This window comes from Temnothorax curvispinosus, unplaced genomic scaffold, assembly GCF_003070985.1.
Source record: "Temnothorax curvispinosus isolate PA1 unplaced genomic scaffold, ASM307098v1 QBEX01004926.1, whole genome shotgun sequence".
NCBI classification, from domain to species: Eukaryota; Metazoa; Arthropoda; class Insecta; order Hymenoptera; family Formicidae; genus Temnothorax; species Temnothorax curvispinosus.
In genome coordinates this window covers 181,632-204,782 of record NW_020214706.1, presented here as the reverse complement: position 1 = coordinate 204,782, position 23,151 = coordinate 181,632, and the positions used below count along the sequence as shown (strand labels likewise).

General features: G+C 41.3%; 1 protein-coding gene across 2 annotated transcripts in view; it reads left to right on the top strand.

Moving 5' to 3' along the window:
* The first annotated feature begins 10,222 nt into the window (after positions 1 to 10,222).
* LOC112454231 (retinal homeobox protein Rx1-like) overlaps positions 10,223 to 23,151 on the top strand; it is a 46,087-nt gene continuing 33,158 nt past the window's right edge. For both annotated transcript variants that reach the window (XM_025015501.1, XM_025015500.1), the window contains exon 1: positions 10,223 to 11,271. In XM_025015501.1, the coding sequence (XP_024871269.1) occupies positions 11,103 to 11,271 (169 nt within the window). In that variant the 5' untranslated portion in view covers positions 10,223 to 11,102. The remainder of the gene's footprint in view (positions 11,272 to 23,151) is intronic.

The following is a 23,151-nucleotide window of genomic DNA, read 5'->3' as shown; positions in this document are numbered from 1 at the left end:
ATATATATAATATATAAAATAATTTATAATTTATATTTCGCAGAAATATAAATTTTAAAATAAAATAAAAAATTGTTGTATTAACTATTATTAAAGAGAGTTTAAGAGATACAATATAGTTTATTATTAATTACTCTTAGTACAGTTTGTATGTCACGCGTAATGCGACAGGAATGTAAGGTAACGCAATGTTCAGCATGAGAGAAGATATATATATGTAAAGACGTGAAATTATGCAAAAAGGGGTAAGCAAAAATATAACGTTGGAGTGATAAAATTGTAAACGCAAATTTCGCGACGAGAAGCAAATGGAACCGCGACGACCGCTATTACCCGGAATCGTTATTACCCGCTCGCAAAATGCTACCTGGGAAGAATCGTTTCGAGAAAACACGAGCGTGATTTACGCGGAGACCCGCCAATCGTTTTACCGATTACGGAGATAAATGCGGTCGATTCGGCCGTCGTTGCACGTCACATCGGGTTTATGACATCGTGAAATGGGTGTGTTCCCATTTCGGGGGTATTCGTGAAATCATCTCGTTGCCGCGGTAAACTTCATTAAACTTCTATTCCGGCTTGCCCCGCTCTTGCCTCAATGGCCGATAATGGGGTGCCCGATGGAAAAATGGCGATGGCTAATTAGAGCCCCGGGACGAGCGTGGAGGACAGAGAGGGATAGTGGCAGGCGTCACTTAAGCCCGAGTATCGCGAACAATCGCGTCCCATTAATTGCGCGACGAGATCTAATTAATTCCTACCCGAGCGGAGTGCGTGGTTAATTAAATTTTCTTATTGGAAACTGCTCGCGCTAAGTGCGAGCGGCGAAAATTAACAAGACACGTTGTTTAAGCTGCCGTGATTCAGATTCTAAATTCCTTTCACGTTGACTGCACGTCTGACAAAATCGTGAGAGCATCAATTATACACTTCACGCGTGTTCGTGATTGTTAAATAGCTCGTTCCACGCGCTTCTATTATAATTGGCATAATTGATACATTGTCTATTTGCTTTTTATATTTCTCTCGCGACCAGAACCAAAGAACCAATCAAAATCTTAAATATTTTTTTCGTATTTAAAGTACCAATATCGGATGGATTAACTGTTTTGTGATTTAACATTGATCGTGCGTGTTTAACGCGGAGCGGCGAATAGAAACCGCTAATGCGTGCATTATAACGCGCTTCAAAATTACATTTTGCGTTTTAACGCCACTAGAATTAGTCCCGATAACATAAACCATGAGTAGATAACATAATCCATGTGCCGGCGTTATCCCAATTCCGACGAGCGAAGTTGCCCGCCGTATAACAACATCCGCGCTCGCCTAAGAGAAACGCCATGGCGACGACGCCGGCGCCACTTTGATCGGTAACCTCGTTTATGGTGACGCTGGACACAGAATGTAGGAAACATCGATAACACCGGTGACGGAAATATCGACTTTTGAGAGCTGCCACGAGCATCCCTCCCCCGTAAAGCGCGTCCTGCCCTCCGCGCGTATTCTGCCCTTCTCCCAGACCCGGTGCACCAGCCCCTGGCAAATCACCCATCATCCCCCTGGTTCTCGGTCGCGCAAAAGAGACGAAGAGGACGTGACAGGGAGGAACGAAGATGGAAGTGCTCGGGATCGGGAAAGAGAGAAGAAAAGGAGGAACGGGGACGAGAGGGAGAGAGAAAGCGAGGAAAGGGGGAAAAAGAGAGAGAGGATCGACGAGTCGCGGCGAGTATGGAAGAGCATGGATCGATGGAAGGGAGGGTTCGGGGGAGGGCCGACCGCTCTGGTGGCGGTTGAAAGAACCAATTTTGTCCTAATAGAAAAATCCCCAGCGCCGAACCCAATTTATAAACCCGCAAACATGGCTGGCGTAGGGCGCTCGCCCGCTCGCTCGTCTCGTCTCGTCTCGTCTCGCCTCGTCTTATCGCGCCTTCCGCGAATCCCGATACACAACTGCGCCGGGATTTGAGTCAGCCATGCACCACGTATCCTGGATAAAGGGGTTTTAAGGTGGGAGTCCTCGGCGACGACGGGGACCGAGGGAGAAAAAGGAAAAGCTGGAGAAAAAGCAACTACTAACCGCGGCGTGAAGTTTTCACACTTGCTTGAGAGGCAGAAGTCATTTTAAGAAGAAATGCCGGTCCTCGTTGGAGTCGCTAGCTCAAAATTATTAATTAGATGTTGCACAATGTCCACGTGGTACAATATTCCATTAAAACAAAAAACTTTTATTGTTGTAAATTAATACTTAAATATAAATGTAATAAAATATAGTAAAAACTACGTGCCATAATAATATTAAACATTCTAACATTTTATATTAAATTTTATTTTCCCTATAATAACGTGATATAAATACAACAGATTTTAATTAAGCGGTTGAGACTTTTTAAATATTTAGTATTTTACTTATATAAATGTATTAATATACTTATTTATAGATATTAATACTTTACTTACAAATTGTTCAGACGTTTGATAAAAAATCTTTTGATGTTATTTCGGAAGTAATTCACTCGAATCTTTTAAATCGCCATGGATTATATTAACTCACAAAACTTTTGCGATGATTGCAACTATTTCTTATTATCCGATACATTCTTAATATTTGCGAGCGCAAATATTATCTATCTATAATGCAATTATTTCGCGAGCTGGTTATTAGTATGTTATTAGCAACGTCTGCGGCTAAAGAGAGAGCGAGAGGAAAGTTAGTAAACGGAACACATGGCCCGAAAGGGTACTCTCGTATCGGCTACAAAGGTATCCAACAGAGATAAATACGTCGCAACTTCCAACGCACGCCTCACCTAGTTCTGCCATGTATCCTGGGCATATGTACGCAGCAGGAAGCAAGGGTGGTCCATCTGCAGCGATCCGATTTTAAGATAAAGGCTTGTCGTAATCGATTTTAAATCTGATAACGTCTACACGCACGTAGATTTCTTTATATCCAACAGCTTTACATTTCTTACCCCCCGTGCTTGTAACTGTACTTAAAAATATTATTTTATTTCTCATATCTCTTCGGATCTGCCTCTCTCTTCTGATTGCTAAAAATAACGCAGATCGTAATAAAAAACGTATTTAATTATATTTATGATTTCAACACATTCCTATTATTTGATTTGGCAAATTTATATACATTATAGTTTTCGCAATTTTACACATTTAATTTCTCGAACAAATCATCGAGTTTCCCGGAAATCGGGCTTTCGTAAATTCTTCAGGATTTGCGATCTTAGATAATAGAATAGTTTCTGTCGATTGCTCTCCCCCGATCCTCAAGCTTTCGACTCCGCCGTTCGCCCGGCATTACTTTCTCTTGACGGCTACGCTTTTAATCGCGCGTACGGCTGCCTGACCCCAGGTCCACGGTCCCCGTAGTTTATTTAACAGCGCCCTGGGCTTCGGTAAACACGGGTTAGCGAATTGGCCCCAGGGCGAGACCGAATGATAGTTAACGTACCGCTAAACGCCATTGGAGAGGAGAGACCTCACGTCCCCCCATCCCCGGCCGGCGTATAACCAAGGCTCGTATATTGCGTACGCGAGGGGAGCGAAATTTAATTTTGTGCTTTTTGTACACGCCAAATCGTCCGCCCTCCCGTGCCCGCGCGCCACCACCGCGCGTCCTCCCTGTCTTCATCGCGACGAAACGACCGAGGGCAGGGAGAGGTGGGCGAGCGACGCCGGCGTCGAAGAGATTTCACCGCGCTTTCATGGAGCGAGCGTCAGGATGGCATAGCGCAGAAGCAACGTGGTAGCTTCCACGTCGTTTAACGCAAGTTTATTTTGCGTTGCTTCGCACAATTCAGCAGGGCACGCCGAAATAGCTGTCCATCGTACGCGTCACACGTCTCGCTCGTGACAGCGGGACCGTTTTTCTCGCCCGGGCCTACGAAGTCACGACCTAAACTCGCGAATTTTTTGTTACTTTAAACTCGTTACACAGACCCATTAAAAAACCAATACCGCAATCATCAAAAATCGTGCAATTAAGCATCATTTCTTAAAAAATAAATTCAATTTCGAATAATGTCCTTAAAATCACATATTAACGTGACACTGTAATTAGCTCTCGTGTGTCGTACATTTTCGCAAAGAAAGTAGATTGTTAAATGTTACAACGCGTTTAACGCTCCATTTTCTGCCCTTAGTCCATTGATTATGCTAATTTTCTTAATTGTAAAAAATGTTTTCATGCTATTTGCTATTAACAAGAAACTTCGCGATAACGATAAATTTTTATCGGAAGAGATAAGAAAATGATTTCACAGAGTTTGAAGAATTTTGATAGAAATTGTTAATGCGACTGTTCTCGGACCGCTTATCCACAAATTCGCCACTGTTATTTAATTGGGAATAACGAAGCTTTGATCTACATAGACGATTCTAATGAGAAATGTAGAGGCTTTATTCAATGAATTTCGCAATTCCAATTCACATCCCGCGCTCACTGAAAATTCAAGCACTCCGTTTCACTCATGAGCTCGGCTATAATTCGACGTACAAAAGATCGCCGCGTTGATCTAACCAATGAGAGAACCGTACATATCATTCGTACAAGAGCTAATAAAATTTCTAGACCGTTGCAGCACGTCCTTGCGATTTATCGCATCGCTTCGTAGATATTAATTCACGTGCGAGCCGATAAAATGTACAATAATCGACGCTAAATTGCACATTGGATTATCTTGTTACGGTAACGATAATCTTCGTCACGGCCGTGAGGTACTCCTAAAATGAGAAGTTACTGCACGAATGAGAGAGAAGGAGAAGAGGAGAAATGAAGAGAGAAAGAGAGAGAGAGAAAGAGAGAGAGAGAGAGAGAGTGAGAGTGAGAGAAAGAGAGAGGAGAAGAGGAACAGAGAGAAAAGGAGCGAGCGAGATGGCACAGAGATGGTTGACTTGATGAAATCATGCCGCGAGAATTAAACGGAGGATACCCCCGGCGTGTGTCGGCGTTGCGGGCGTGTGGAGGCACGAGAGGACTCTGGCCCGAGCTCCAATTGGCGGGAGCAAGACAACGGTAGGAGTTGACTGCAGTGTATACACAGTTAATTAAGCTGGAGTACCACGGCGGAGCCGTCGGTGGAGGAGCGGGAGGGATCTAGCCAGAGAGAAAGAGAGAGAGAGACTGAGAGGAGGGAGGAATGAAGCAGGAGGAAGAGCTAGTCGGATGAAAAGCAGCGAGAGGAAAGCAGAGGCAAGCAAAGTTAGACAGAGACGAAGAAAAGAGGAGAGAGAGAGAAAGAGAAAGAGGAAAGCGGAGGTCGGACGAAGCAAATGCGCGCTGCAAGGAGAGAGGGACAGAGGGATGCGCCGTTCTGTCCTGTGGGCTGCAAACGTAATTTGCTCTCTGGATATGCAGTCCCAGCGGTTCTCACCGTGGCTGGTAATAACGCTGCCTGTCACACCGCAATATTTGATATTTTGCTTTTTGTGCGTGGAACGGGATTGTCAAAATTTTCCCCCTTTGTGTCGATAGAAATTCGGGGTAATTGAACGCGCGTACGTGCCGCGAGACACTTGGATTAATAGAGAGAAAAGAACGCCTCGGGCTCTAGCCAAACGTTACAATCTTTTGCGTTCGACGTGCGTGCGTTAATTGTCGCGTATTATTCGGTCTGCTGAGAAATCTTGCTCGAGACAACTCGCTGGAAAGCATCTCTCGAAGGTGAGGCCGTGCACGAGCCAACGGACCTTCGCACAGCGTGCACCTCACTTGTGCGCCCGTTGTACACAACGGATTAGGCGGTAGTAATCCGCAAGATCCGACCTCAAAGAGCGCCACCCGCTGCGAGTTTTCCCAAAACCTGTCGTGAAATCCGTCTGACCGCTTTATAATGGAAGAAAACGGCTACTGTGGCCTACCAAACAAGCTCTCGTGGTCGAATCGACAAGATCCCGTGAGTTTCGCGGTAGGGCTCGCTCCAGAAACGGGAACTGCATCCCGGAGTCTCGTCTTTTATTCCGCGCTCTGTCTCGATTCGCACCTCGAGAGGCGAATCTTTACGAGAGAAAAAAGTGGGAGGGGCGTGAGAGACGCGGAGAAGCCGAGGAGAATGGAAGATCTCTCGAGAGGGAAAATTGGAGCGGATTTTCGAGCTTGAGCCGCCGAAACACAAAATTAGACTTATCTCGATCATCGCGGATCCGTGCGGACAGCTGCGCTCGCGGTAGTTTCAAGAATGAACACGAAGAGCGGTCCTTCCTTTGTGGCTCGTCGCTCCGAGCACTCGCGTCAGATTTGCAAACAGTTGGAGAGAAGCGTGCATTCGAGGTCACGACGTTGCTCCTTTCGACGGCCGGACACGCGCCATTGTGAACAACCGATAGGAGCCGATGGCGGATCTAAGGACACGCCACAATGACATAGTCGAGGAATATCAAATGGGAAAATCTGGACACACAGAAGCCGAATTTACGGTAATTTCGGTACGATCCGCTTCCGATGGACCGAGGATGATAGGAGAAGAATAGCGAGTTTTTATACAATTTGAAACGTCGCTTTGACGTGGTGTCGAGTATCTTTTATTCTGAAGAATGCAGCGTATTCATGCAGACGAGATTTCTTTCGACGGCATGAGAATATCAAGTAATCACTTGACTTAATTGCTCAATAATTGCCGCGTAATTTATTTTAAAAAATTCGAATAACTATGCGATTATAAAAAAAAATTAAGAAAGAAATTTATTAATTTTCTTAAATAAAATTATATTTAATTATAATTCATAAAAAACATTAATCTTACGTACAAAAATTTTCCTTTATTTAGACGTTATATTTTAATGAAAAGATATTTCTTTTTTCTTTTTTCTTAATATGTATTATTTTTATTTCAAATTATAATTTTTCACATTTTCCATTTTCTTAGATTATATCTCTGAGATATATATGTATGCTAGAAAAAAGTTATCGATATTCAGATTAGGATATCGTAATAAATTATGTGGATATGTTTCAAAATTTAAAATAATGTTAAAATACGAACTACATCAATTTGAATTAATATTAATATATAATTAGATGTTATCAGTTTTCCTTGCATCCACTGTCAAAATATTACGTCTTGCTTTTCAGATCTCAATAATTGACAGTTTTTCGTACCTCTCCGTAACGTGAAATTATACGCACCGTAGCTCCCGTTTCTTCTAAAAAAATCGTTAGTCAGCCGTCAGTCCTTCGGTTAAGTCGAAACATTTAACGGACGGGAGCAGCTACCTGGCTTTACCTTGGGATCTCTTAAGAGTTCACTGGGAGATCGCTGTCTTTTTCTTTGTCAGGAAAATTAGCTAAAACTAGAGCTAAGTGCACCGGGGAAGCGGAGCCGGGATAGAACGGCCACGGAATAAACGCGTCGATCTAACACGGACCGATCCCTCGCTCCTTCTGTCGAGATATTTATCGCGGTAAGTGGGATCCGGTTAAATGCAACTCGTGATCTGATTTCTGCGGGACCTAAAAGCTTCGCTCGGCCCGCCTGACCGGCCCCACGAGGGCCGCGAGCCAGATTCGTAACGGAGATTGAGCGCCGATGAAAATGATGGCATTGTTGAAATTGTTCGCGGGATATTCGCGCGCGTGTGTTAACACAATGCGCCGAGAAAGCACGTGGGAATATCGCCTTCGCGCAATCTTTCAAACGTGAGATGAATAGACGTATTGCTATAATTAATGAAACTGATCTTGACTTGCTGATTCTCAATTTTCTCTTTCTTGTCTGTTGCTCGATTTTTGAAAAAACTATTTAAAAAGCGTCATCAACTTTGTATCGGCATTGATAAATTAAGTTCTTAATTTTTTTAAAGCGAGACTATGACTAGTAAGATATGACTAGAAAAGACGACAAGATTTCGATACGTTGATTACAATTTGTAACGAATTAGGAAGTTAGAAGAATAGGTAGCTAATTTCGATCAATATTAATAATTGTGACTAGCATAATGATGAATAGATTTTAATGTAAAGCTATACTAGCAAATAAATCTGTAAATTGTGTAATATATATATTTTTCTTCCAATTTAACTTATTACAAATTAGATAATTTAATAAAATTGATCAAATTTAAAACTATAATATAATTTTTATTTTCAAAAGTCACTTTATTATAATAATTCCAAGATAAAAAAAGAGTTACTTTTCTTCTTGCTATTTACTAAATACAAATAGAGAAAAATATAGATTTTGTTAAAGAGAGACACAGTCAGATAGAGAAAGAAGAGAAAGCAGAAAAAAGTTTTTACCTTTACTTCCCAGATGATTAAAGTTTTTATATTTTTTTACTGTAAGTTGTTATTTTGCAAGTTATTATTTTTTCTAAAGCCACACGTGATCGTAAACACGTGAACGATGAGTAAACGCAATATCGATACCGTCATCGTTATGATTCATCCTTGCACCGAGCGTGGTCCTTTTTCGCGAGGTGCAATGCATACATGCAGAATTCGATTACAGCGGTGGTGCATTTTCGGCGACGCAGCCAGGAGTCGCGCGCCAACGAGCACGCGGGGGTCTTTTCTATAACGGAAGAGAAAACGCGCGCGCGAGCAACTCTCGTCTCCGCAACGTATAATTTGCCTCGATTTAGTCGGATCGATTTTGAGTAGCTACTGTTTCGCTACAGGCGGATATCTTTTGTGGCGCGGTTTTGTGGGCGTACACTTCCCCCCGGGCTAAAACGCCAAATGGTAACGACGATACGCGGAATCGAACGTGGAATGGGAAACGGGGATTCGTTTTGTGCGCACGGTTTTCGGCCGGCCGCTCGAAAAAAGAAACAATTTTCAACCCGGATCCGCCATTCTGGTAACCGGAAAACGTCCACTTCTCGTCTCTTTGTCGCGAAGCTAATTTTGGGAGTTTGCGGAAGGAAATAACGGTAAAACAGAAAAAAATCGCTTCAAAACGCTGTAAAACTGTTTTCGCCAAAATAAATTCTCGTCTTATCGTACGAGCAATTTTGCAACAATATTGAATATGACCGCGGATTGGCTCAAACTTTAATAAGTAATTACACAAACAGCAATAACGTTAGATTGTAAAATTGATAAGAATACCATTGGCTCTGATAATAATCGCGGATCTACAAACACGATATTTGTTTTTAAACGAGAGAATTTATTTGAACTTGTGACATTTCTGTGAGTGGCATAGGAATTGTATGCACATGTATAACGCTATAATATACACATAAATCATCAATATAAATGTATGATATTACGTAAATGTACTAACACTTTGACCACAGCCAATAGAATAAACGAGGCTTTATTTTATTCATTTTATTGTATCGCACTAAATTTTAAATGATGTTCATGTTACGTAGGAATAATATTTTTGTATGTTAATTTATCCTTTTTAGTTGCGAAATAAATACCTTGCTCTGTCGGAAAAATCATTTCGAACGCGGTGAATCTCTCGGGCTTCCTTAAAACTCGCAAAAACTTCGATAAAACGTCAGGTTTCTAATGTCATAGATAAACATTGATTTTCATGTGCCAACATCAAAAGTTAAATTCATCAAATTTGCAATTTACATCAGTTTTAATCTGCGGACAGAAACGAATCACTACGAGCCGAATAAACGACCGTCTCGATGCAGGTAGGTGCATAGATGAATCGCAGACAAAAGCGGCGCGTAAGGTCCCGCGGATCCGCGGGGCATCCAGAAGCGTAGGAGGCTTGGCGTAAGCGGTAAGCTTTACCTCATTTCTGGCAATTACAGGGGATGCCAGAATCCGCCGCAAGAATCAACCCACTCCGGCCGCGTGTGTGTACCATCCACCTCTGTTTAGGTGAACCACCCCTTCGCGGTGCGCGTGTGCGCGCGGGACTCGTTCGTCCTGTGTTCGTCTCTTACACGTACACGCTCGTACACACGCAGGGACAGGCGCGCACACAACAGCACCCTCGTGACGCTCACACGTACACCTTGGTGGGAACGAGACGCGCGTACGGCGTCATGGGAGTCCGTCCGCTCCCCTCAACCCCTGCGGCTACCCCGTCCAAGAGAGAGGGTTACCTCTGAAACCCAGTCGGTTGAGCACCACTGATCTCGCCATGTTCCTGGATCCTTGCCGCGATTGGTTGCGAGTCCGACGAACGGCAGTGCCGATTCGTCGGTCTAGGCCACGCCTCCGCGCGGCTCATGCCCGGACCACCTCTTTCACCGGCGAGTAGTCTTCGGGAGTACAGTTGTGTACAGCTGCAACAAAGGCTACCCCGGTAGACGACGGCCGGCTAGTCCTCGTTGGCACGACGCACGCTCAAGAGCTTCGACCTTAACGGTAAAGGTTCCATCTAGCCATCTGGCGCCTGCGATAGTGAATGAGCGAGGACGAAGTCGGACGTCTTGTCAAGAAATTGGAGGATACGCTTCCTTCCGCAATCGATTTAACTTTTACTGAGCTAAGTAGGTGATCGCGGTGGATGCGGATCATTCGACGAATCGTTGAAAGACTTTGGACAATAATCTGGTGTTAGTAAACAATAGCGAAAGAGTATTACTCTTGAGTACTAACAGGTATGGGTGATGAACATTTGGAAACATTTCGATGAACGAATATTCGACGAACGAACTCTTATTGTTGCTTGAATGACTGCTAGAAGAGACAGATCAGTTCCGTGTTAATAGAAAATGTTGATAAAAGTGCCATGCTCTGTACCATGACTTGTGAAGAGGTGACATGTGACTATGAAAACTTATTACAAAATTTAACTTCGTATATTGAATGAGTTTCGTCCAGTTTTAACACGTCCAGATTAAACACTGGGGTAAATATGATCTTATTAGTCGATTGACAGACAAACATTTCGGCAGCTAAGAGAGATCTATGGGAAACTGAAATTAGATGTCTGAAGATACATGAGTTATATAAACGTACGTTGCTCTGGAACTGACATACTTCTCAAACAGTGCATGATGTTACCCGAAATACATTTCACGATGAAGGACACGTGTGCCAAAGAGTTTTGTCGTGCAATTTTAGAGCTTTAGTGTATCCGCATCTGCACTCGCGAGATTTTTAACCGGCGAAGGTGGTGATCCAACTCGAAACAGTCTTCGGGAAGAGTCCAGCGAACGAGTTTCCGACAATGGATTCTCAGCAACTCGTCGACACGGCCTCGCAGAATAGTCAGGACATCGTTTTACCGAAACCGGCCAGCAGTACGCCACGACACAGCATCGACGCGATCCTCGGATTGGCTAGCCATAAAAGGACTCATCAAGAAATGGAGGACACCAACACGCAGGAAAATACCGGTACCAATTCCTCTTATAATCTCATTACATAAGATTAGAGTAATATCCCCCCCAAAATTATTTTTACACTTCTCTAGAAATAATCCTTACAAGGGGAATACCTTTACGAAGGAATCGAAATTAAGAATCTAATTTAAGTTTTTATTTTTCGCTTTCGAAATTTAAAAATAATAATAGCTTTTTCTTTTAGTATTCTGACGTTTAATATTTCCAAGTTAGCGAAGAATTGAACGTTGATTAAACTGAAACATTGACATATTGAAAACGTCCTTGTGATTTGTCAAAATTCAAAACAAAACTAGGGTAATGTTACATATATTCGCGATTCGCTTAGACCGCTCAGCTAATCTAATACAAATACAGCTTTTTTTTCTTAACAGTTTCTCTATCAAAATTCGCAAAAGATTTCGTCGCTTTCTCGGGCCGTCGGATTGATGCACGCAGAAGTTAGTTCTCATATTAGCTTTAGGAAACCCTTCTCCTCAAGAGGCATGCAAAGCATCTCGATTTCTAAATTATAAAACGCCTTACGCTTCTGAAATCCGTTACAAATGATTTCGAAATCCATTAGCGATGTAGCTTCGGTTGTCCGTCCCATCCAATTACTTTCCTTCGCTACTATCCGTCTATGGTTTATTAGTCGCTATCACATCATTAATCACCTATTCATTATCGTGTTCGGCTGTTAATTAAAAACTTGTTATATAGTTCACAATCTGTTTATTAATTGTTAATTAAATCACTAGTTTTCAATTTCTCTTTTTACAATTAGATATCGAAAATCGCTCAATTTTAAGAATGAATGTTTCAAAGTAACGTTCAGCCGGATGTATTCAGATATCAACTTGTGGTATCACTGCCCCAAAACAAAAAATCAATAGCGCCCGTTAATAGCGTAATTGATAGAAAACCTAATTGAATTTCGGCTGACAGCCGCGTGTAGTTTTCCACGGGGTCCGATCATTTTTTCGCATTTACGGACTAATTCGATTAGCAGACTAAACTGTTCCGCTGTGCGTCTGTTGAATCTTGCATCCTGCCGGACAGACGCACGATCAAGCGCCGCGAGTTCGCTTTGCTATCCTGTCTGGCAGTTGCGTTACGGGCCAGTAATGCAGTTTGATCGAGTTTCGATTAATTATCGCCGGGGTCACGTTTGACCGATGTACATTTCCTCTGTATTCCAAGGATAAAATTTAAGAAAAATAATGAAGAAGTGTACGTAACGGAATCAGGGAATGATTTGGACGCACAAATAAGTGGCGCAATGCAATAATTGTTCAATAATGAAATTAACAGCGATTATCAATATATCACAAAGCAATGAAAATTAAATCATTATTAGAATATTACTGTGAAATACCAGTTATTGACCTTAACATTGAAAAATCATTGCGCTGCTTCATTCAACTAATTGTAAGCGCATGTGCTATATTTTTTCTGATATATACAATATAAAAGTAGAAAAGTTTTGCATTGGAAAGTTTTACAGTTTTCTCTTTGTGAGATTAAATTTATTTCCACTAACTGGTTTTCTCACAGGCGCAAGAGTAAAAGAAGATTAATAATTACACGTTATTTTTTCGAATCAAAATAAAACAAAATTGTAATACGGCATTTACATATGTATATGTCTTACGATTGACGAAAGTTGTAACCCAATGAAATAACGAGTAACAGCATAGATAGGTACATGTAGATCTAGATAATAATTATGTTCGTTGCGTGATTTTCCACCGTACTGATGTAATCAATTTACCGCACACTACTTCTTCACCTTCTCACGATACATTTATGCGTCGCATTATTTAATTTGCGTAGTATTTTCCGCAACTGGTAAAGATTTATTCTAACAATGCAGCCGCTACTTTATTTTAATTACATTAAAATAATTCGTGTTTATACCACTTCATCATATGTTCATAAACCACATATCAATGATTAATGGTTTACACGTTTCCAAAGACACCTAATCGCGATGATATTAATCGTCGCGATCAATGAATAATATACGTTTAAATTCGAGCCATAAATATAATGAAACTCTATGTATTTCGTAATTATTATTCCATTTAGTGCTGAAATAATCATGTCTTATAAGAAGACAGAAAAGAGAGAGGGAAACTTTTATAAAATAATTAAATTCAAAATAAAGACAATATGTTTGTCTGTCTAAATTATAACGAGATGATTATCTTTCGATAAAATCCTAGATTATAAACGACACGACACGATACAGATAAAAATAAAGTTAAAATTAAATTCATCAACGCGCAATTGCCTAACAACAATTAAAATAGATAAATTATAATTATTTTTATTTTATTAAAATGTATAAAGTTTAGAAAACCACGAATAACGTATTGTCTAAAGTCCAATCACATTCTAAAGATATACACTTAGGTCTTGGCGTCAATTTCCTGCACGGAACCAATCCTACACCTGTCGTGTACGTGTGATTCCACGCCACACGGCGGGAGCAGCGTTCGGCATGGGCGTCTCGTCGGTAGCGTTAGCGTATAATTGGAAAATCGTTAGTATCGCGACGCGGATCTCGTTCTCTAAACTAGGCGGACACGCTAATTCAGCGTCGAAACCGAATCGAGCGATCGAACCGACCCGGAGCGGTCGGAGGTAGAGCGTGTGCCTCCCCGCTCGGTGAAACGTATATCCGATAATTCCTGTTTCGAGACACTTTCGTCTCGGCTCGCCTACGCTGCCCACGAACTGTCGTTCGTGTCATTCTGAAAGTGCGCGCACACACAACGGGGGCGAGAGCGCGAGTTATCGACGCAACACTTTCGGCGGAAGGGTCGGAATCGACAAAACAATTTTGTGCCGGCGCTACCATTATTGGTACGGTGCTCGGACGAAAAAAATGGGCAAACAGCTATCGGATATTATCGCCGTAAGTGATATAAATTAGCGTCATCGTCAGAGAGTCACATTCGTGACCAAGAGCACGCGGATCGATTGTTGCGATGCTTAATTTTCAACGAAGCGTTATATTGTTTCTCACGATAACAATAGCCTTCCATTCTGACTAACAATGGCATAAATATCATAGGACGAACTATCGAAACGCTTATCGCGTATTAATCGATCGCAAATTGCTAGCTTATGAACTTACTTTGAAAAATTTTAGGAAGTAAAAAAGAGACTGAAATATATTGACGTGGTGCTTATTCATTTTTACATCAAGCCCTAACATGATCAAGGCCAAAAAGCTGTCCTTTTAACATAACTCCAGTTTGTTTATGATTAATTTATAAAATATTTTATGTGTAAAAGAACTCATATCGTTCGCGATATATTTTAATGTAACTGCATTAAGAATATATTTCGGTAAAAGTACTAATTGCGATTAATTGTACAAAATATAATAAGAATAGTTCAACGAATATCATATTGCAACGTTGGTCAATAAAAAGATTATTGTTGCGTTTTCTGGGGCACATATTTCTATTTAGAAAAGAATTTTTCATTCAATTTCATGAATCAAATAACTCATAATCTTATCGGAAGTGAAAACGTTGATAGAAGAAATTACATCGAGTTGGAGAATAAACACATATAGAATAAAGTCATTCTTATCTGTTTCCAAACTATAACAAGCCTGAATAACCCTGTCAAGCTTAATATGTTCGACGTAGGATTAATTGTCGGCGTTTATTCCCGAGGATTTACGTTAATCGTTTTCGAAGGAAATTATGAAGAGGCCAGGTGGACCAACCGCGAGAGAAATGTGCTGAGAAAAAGACGGAGGCTGCTTAGCCGAGACCCAATCTTGTCCCGCTAATCGAATTATCATTAATTATGATACCGTACGCGCGAGAAGAAAGAAGAGGTAAAAGGCGAGAGCCAACTCGCCACTAATAAGTATGAAGGAGAGCAGAGGAAACGACGAGGAAGACAGAAAAAAAGAGAGAAAAATGGGGGGAAGAGAAGAGATAGGTGGAAGCGGCTTTAAGTCGCTTCTTAAGAGGTGAATTGACGTGCCTACTAATGGATCGTGCCTGCCTCGTCTTCTTTCCTCCCCGCGCTTCTTCCACCATCACCTCTTCTATCGCTCTTGTAGTTTTAACACGGGGACTAACAGGTCTGTTATCTTCAGCGGGAATCGGTCGTCTACCGTGCGGCCGCGATTGATCGAAATTAACTCGGTGGAATAACGAATGACCATTGTCGCGACGTGCACGACGAACGCGATACGCGTTATTTGTACACGTGTCACCGTGCTACGTTGCGAATTTGGTATTTGTCAGTCTCCCGTTTTAGCTTCCGATCTCCCGAAATAAAGTCAAATCGCGTTAAGCATAAATTACTGCTGAAGTTAGACGGTGAAGCGATCGATTTATTGATGCAAGATGATTGATGCCGTATTATCCTCGTATGCGCTGTACAAGGAGCTTTACAATTGCTCCCTTTTTGTATCTAACTTATAGAGAAAATAGTTAATATGGCAATATATAAATAATATTTAGCAAATAATTGTCTTTTATAGAATCGATAACACAGCTGAAAAAGCTTGGAACTGATGTTCTCAATAAATATCTCATGACTTTTTCATAAAGTTCACTTGTATTTTCATTTATTTTAAATTTATTAAATTTTGCACATCTTTTTTATTTTCGATAAACGTATCACACTATTCCCATATGCAACTTATGTTTTTAAAATAAAGATTAATGTATATATTATTTACACCGATACTGTTAATAAAATTTTACTGTTAATCAAATATCACGCGCGCGAGACAGAGAGGTTCTTTTCTTTTTATCAATCGGAGTGCTCACTGTTCGTGAATAATTCTTCGCTTTTACGTGTAATTCATCGTAATCATTAATATTGTCGTATTGGAAAGATATATTGCAACTTGCGCTTATTGCCCCGACCGATGAAAAGGATAGAAAGCGTAAGATGGATAATGGCGAGATAAGCCGATTAAACAACGTGTATTAGTCAAACAAATGTGAAATCGCTTTCAGTACGCGAGATCAATCCCGCGACATACGTGGACAGCGACGTTAACACATTTCGAATTAATTCTTCGTCGTGTTACGGAATTCCCCAGCGATTGTCTAATTCCTTTTAACGCCGTGCTAACGTCGTTAACTTTCCGCTTCATAATTTCATCATCTGCCTTGCAAGTTTCACAATTATTCCGTCTAATTCAATTCCCAATACCAAGTCATCTTTCCGAGAACGGAGCCACAATTAATCGTGCGCGCGACTGATAATATCCCATGCTAATTATGATAAACTACCGCGACATTATTATCCGCAACGATCTCGAACACACTATTTATTCGCAGTAAATAATTGATTTCATAAAATGATCTGCGCGACAAAACTGACTCGTCTAGAAAAACTTGATCAGCACATGACAAAAATAAAATAATTTATCATTTTAAATTAAAAAAAAAGTAAAGTACATACTTGCACAATGTAAAAAGATAAATCGCTTCTTTGCAAAGTAAAGAATTAATCATTTGACGATCAAATTATATGATTCCTCGACAAATACGCGAAGCTACTGTCATGACAATCGTAAATATCAATTATGTCGTATGGAATAATAAACTCGAATGCGTATAACCGGGACACCTTGCCGAAACAATTATCTTGCGAATAAATAGATATTTTGTTTTATATTTTTCCGTTTGAAAAATTCATATTTTTCCTCGCTGGCATGAGTCGCGTTATCACAATTTCATTACTTATGGCGCGTGTGTGTATACGTGCATTACCTCGCTTCATCTGATTCGAGTTTGTAGGAAATATTTACGACCTGGCTTTTACCGCTAAATTGACGCTAATCTGATCGCAGGCTCTGATATACGACCTACCCGCACTTATCAACGTACAACTGCAACTTAAAATGCAACATCTACATTTTGCGCGTCGGCAATACGAATCAATATGTATACTCATTTGCTACGTTTACACGTTTATTCAAGTATCGTACGCTTTTTCTCTCTCTTTTTCTCCGGCTATTTCGAAGTTCAAGCTTCGATCGAGTCTTAAAAGGCAAATATTCACAATTTTTTTCTATATTTTTTTTATTTTGCATTTTATGTTATATCTCTCTATATCTTTCCAAGTAAATATGACGATTGTCTTTTGAAGCTTTCGATTTGAAATTCTTGCGAATAGATAGTGTCTCGGCGAAGTCACAAAATCAATCTACGTCTAAAGTTCCTAAGTGCCTTTGTGTACCAGTGGTAATGTCTATATTGCAAAAATTACCACAGTTCTACAGACGTAACGTAAGGGCGTCGCGTCGGGCCGGAGCGCCGCTTGTAAAAGCGCTTTGTTATAGAGGGAGCAATTTCGATCGCGTGACAACACACGGGAGTACGACCGTGAGTACGGGGGGCATCGGCGATTACGTCTCGTTGTTTTTTCGACAGCAAACTTTTCGCACTTACGGTCCGATCGCAAATTGAACGCAGCCGTGCAAGAAATGGAAAAGTTGAACTCCAATCGTTGACCTCTACTACACGCTAAATTCGCCACAAAACTCGTCAGTACTATTTTCCCTTTTCGGAATATAACCGCGCGTGCATTATTAACTCTTGCTGCCCATATCTGCTCTAGAATTTCATATAATTTATCTAGTCGTTTTTTACCTTACCTTACTTATTTTATATTAAAAAAAAAAAACAAGTTTTCGATTTATAAAATAAAAATTTTTTTATATGAACATTTTTATTGAAATCAAAAGTAACAAAAAGTATAAATATTGTTATGAAAATAACTACTCGGAATCATTATCTTCGATAAAACAGAAAATATCATCATTTTTCGTTCGTCAAAAAAACGACCTCAGGTTGCGAGGGTTAAAGATATTAGAGCAGCAAAATTTCCTTAAACGCACATAATTGATGTCGAAACAATACGGACATGCAAAATAAAAATATTGATTAGTCGTTGACGAAGACTTCTTTCCGATAATCGTTTTAAACTAATATTTCTTTTCACATCACGGAATATCTGGATAAATTCCTTGCGGAATATATTATTTAATTCGCACATTTCAAATGGTTTCGTTGTTTTTTTTCCTCGTAAATGCAATTTCCGCAGTAACAACTGTCGCAAGACTAATTGATCGACATTTCGACGACGATTAGATACGCAAAATTTTCCTCTGGGGCGGCACCGGCGCCATGACGTTTCGCGGCAGTTTAACCGGATTACCGCTTGCGATTAAGGCTTGCGAGTGGTAATTGGCGCGCGTGTGTCACCGATCAATCGTACACCGGGCATCGCGGAATCTGTTTTACTGCGCTCGGATACCGAAATGCCTCGTGATCGATAGCTCGACTACGCCGAGACGGAAGTCTGCATACATCGGCGTAAACGTGGAGGATACGCCGCGAAGATACGTCGGGAGACGGAGAAGGCGAGAGCGAGAGAGGACGAGGGTAAACAGCGCGCGGAAGGGAGCGAGCGAGGCATCGGGTATATACTGGCAGACACGGCGGAAGTAGAGACGCTCGCGCAGCGCAGTATTGGCGTAATTTGTGCAGCGATTAGCAATTGGTACGTCATTACCACGATTAATATTGACGCCTGGATAATTCAGGCCGCGGGTGTATGTGTGTGTATGCGAGCCGTCAGTCAGTCACTCCGTCTGCCTGCTTTGCGTGCGTGCGTGTCTGCCGTGCGTGCATGCCCGTGCGCGCACATCACACGCGTGCGGAGCCGCGTACGCGAGCCGCACACGCGGCCTTTCGGCTGGTAAAGCGGCACGCAGCACGCACGCCCACGGAATATACGTTCGCGCGCGCAACACGGCGCGCGATGTCGGCAGAGATATCCCAATAAAACCCGCACGCCACCGAACAATTAAATTATTAACTAGTAACGATAACGAGGGGCCGCCCGCCCGCCCGCCCGTTGATTACTATTATAACGAAGGCCCCGCGCCGTCACGAGCTATAAACTACGCGAGAGGTAACGTAAACAAAATAAATCGTACCTCTCTCCCCCTCCCGTCTTCGTCCACCTTGACCTCTACGCACGTGCATCCGGAAACGACGCTCTCTCTCTCCCGCGAGTCTTGCGAGGTCGACCGCGCGAATTTTACGCGCGGTAACGTTAGTGGAAGATTGCGTGCTCCGCACACGCGGTAATATCGAAAAATCAGCGTCCATCATTAGGCGGACGGTCGCTCGATTCGAGACAAGATTAAATATACACTATTAAATATTAAGGAATGAAATTTAAACCAATCCCTTGAATTAAATAACATTTTATTATTTTTAACCACCATGTGTCGAAATTTATTATTTTAACACAAAACTGCAGTATTTTATTTTAACTTCATTAGTTTAGTTAAATCAACGACATATTGAGTAGAAGCAATGGCGACTTATAGGAATGGTTAAAAATGAGTATAATTTGAAATTACAAATTTAACGGTGTAAGAATTGAAAAAGAACCAAAAAAGAAACGAGATTTATATTTTATACGAAAGAATTTTCATTTGAACCTCGAGGATAAAGTTAGTGTTATAAACGCCAACGTGTTTTCATAATCCAGCTTGCAATTATTATCTACACTTGAGGAATATTTTTAGCGATATTCCAAAGAAAGCTAAATATGTTAATTACGTTGCATTATTTCTGAAGCTGGCATATTGTTTCGAAGGTGCTTCTCGCGATGTGCAGTTTAAGTACCGCTGCGTGCTGTCTTAGCATTTTCTACTCGACGGACACGTTGACCCGCTTAGGTGGAAACTCTATCCTCGCGACAAGAACCCGATGACAGCTTAAGAATATTACCTCGAGCGTTGTTGTGCGATACACACATACGCGCGCGCTTGCCTGACGATTTAATAATTCGATATCCCGTACACGAATAATCGACGAACTCAATATTCATCCTATGTCAGAGATTAAGCGCGCGCGCCCTTGCCTGCCTTTTCGCTTCTTCGTAAACAGCTGATGGTGTATATATATATGTGTGTGTGTGTGTGTGTGTGTACAACGACGAAGGAAAAAAAAGGCTGTCGCGATTACATGCGCCAACTTACGAAGTAATTTACTCACTGGCTGTTTTGTTAACTCAGTTATCGATTAACGCGACCGTTACCTCCTGCATCGGCATCGGTCATCCAGAAATTTAATTTATCGCAAACCGGGAAGTACTAATGTAACCGGCCCGATCTCCCGTGTAGGAGAGATAACGCGTTTTACATTCGCTTATACGCCGACGAAGAAAAACCTCGCCGGAGATATCGATCGGAAACCAGTTCGCTAATTTACTCGCTCTTTCCCTTTCTCGCTCGCTTTATTAATCCCCCGTCAATTAACTCGACTAACAGCTCCCGATGATCCGACTGCGAGTGCTTTAAATAAATTAAATTTGCTGGGTGGTATTGGCCGGCATTAAGTACTACCGCGGGGTAATAAAAACACTCGCCTCTCGCTGTGTCTCGAGCGAGCGAAAGGGCATCGTCGCGCGGGCGGAGACACTTCTCCCGAGGATCGATACGTGCGTCGGATTAAAGAGCGCGACAGGTGACAGTGGCTTTTACGAAGAAATTTCCGTCGAAACTTTGTGCCGCGCAAAGTGGCCATTGCGTTTCGTTCCGGAGATAAAAACTGAAAGAGTCGGGACGAGAGGACGAGAGGACGAGAGGAGGAGGTGGAGGAGGAAACCAAAAGAGAGGAAGACACAAGGCAGGAGGGAGAGGAAGGAACGACACCGGTGATGGTCCACGAGAAGACAAATTCTGTAATCCTCTTTGGTCGGCGAGCTAAGCCCTCTGTGTGACGGCATACCTTTCCTCTTTCTCTTATTTCTTCCCCCGTTCCGTCTCTCCTTGTCTCACCACCGTCTCCTCCCACGCCCGATCAAGGAAATTAGATTCCGAATCGACAGCCGTGCTTAAGTACAAACGACGGCACGGTGTATCCTGCATCGAATATCGAGCAGGATCCGCGAAGAAATCCCGTTTTTCACGGAGAAAATTTTTTACGTGTCGAAAAACGCTCGAGAAACGTTTATATAATTGACTTGACAATAAAAATACCATCTCAGCGAGACGTAAATGCACAATTGAGCACAATAGTGGTAATAGGGATGAATAAATAGTGATGAATAAATTGTGATGAATAAGAAATAAAAAATAACGGATCTATATAGCAAAGTATTCTGTAATATGCGGAATTTGTTTTGCATAATAGAACGCTAGACCGGTAGATTATCAACTATGTATATTAACTATGTGTAGTAATTATGTATATCAACAGAGGAAAGGGGCAAAGAAAATTTTCAGTAATTAGAAATTTTATCTTTTATTACGTAAAAACGGCTTAATGATCGAGATAAATAGCGCATCACATTTTAAATAAAGTATTACGTTCTAAAAATGTGATATTTAAACTAAGTATTCGGTCATTAAAGGTATATTAGCGCTGGATTTAACGATTCTGATGATCAGCTCTTCTCAGGCGAGTTAACTAAAATAGCACCGAGATCGGAATATTAATCATTTCGGGCATCTAGTTTTTGATTATGGATACCGCGTTAGTCGTATCAATATTGGACAGGAAATTCAATTAAATACGCGGCACGAATTTAATGTACACATTCCGCGCGACATCACCGAGTTTACAAAATCATCGTGCATCCATCCTTCTTCATCTTTGATATCGCCGAATTCGCGCAATTTTCGCATCAACTATTAATTTTTATATCAGCCACTCTACCTTAATCGTTCTCACGATTACAAATTAAGGATCTACGAGTCATAAGAACGACGAATACGAAAAGTATACCGCAATTTTCATCGGCGTAACAACATTGTGATAGAATTTTCAAGCTTCTACGAAATCGTTATCTCGGAATACCGAGCTGTCTGATCTAATAACCGCGCGAAAAAAATTGTCATTGCGAAATAATATTGGATTACGGATGTCTAAAAAAGCGCGAAAGTTCATCGGTTTCATGCAACCATCTTGACACTTGATTGGCGGTTGACCGGCTTCTCGTTTTATACGCCAAAGTATGACTTTCCTTTAACAAATGCCAACGGGACATTAATTAATTTGAGCGGCAGTTGGATATCATCGTCCACGACTGATTCGCGAAAGCTCATATATTTGTTGAAATCAATTCGTTTACCTCTAATTCATCATTCGCGACATTTGCTGGTGGTAAATATATTAAATGCGCGCTTTGGGATATATGCGGTTTACATTAACAAACAGGGAAACGAACTGAACTACCCGAGCTAGTCGCTTTTAATAAGCGCCTAACAATGCGTAACTTTTGACATATCTGATGATTTTTTTAAGACCCATTTCCCGCTCGACCGCGTCGCTAAATTTTACAGAGCGATAAATTTTTATTCCCATCACGGATACGCGATCCGCTCGCTCGGATGTCGATTAAACTGAATATTGTTGATATTTACGAAAATGCTGTCTATCAAAGTTAGAGAACATATATTTGACAAAATACCACGATACACTAGCGGAATTTTTTTTATTGATCATTGATTTACTCTATTTCCACACAAAATGTAATCTCTGAGAAAGGTAGAGTGCATTACGATAATAAATACCAGTCATTCATGGGCATTAGCCAAAGATTTACAAACGATATAAATGTGATAGTTAAAAATTAGAAATATACCGAAAACAATTTTTAACGTAACTGCTTTAAGTAATGTAAGCAAATGATAAAACATCGGCCTATGTGAAAACACTAGCTTCGTCTCGTGCATTTTACATCGCACTTACAGACACGATTGCGTGTGCTATCGTTCTCCGGGGAGTGACGCGCGGCGCATTAACTCGCCGCTAACGCGCACCTCAATCGACGACTTAACTCGATTAAGCCGCCGAGAAGAATCAAAAGGCCCCC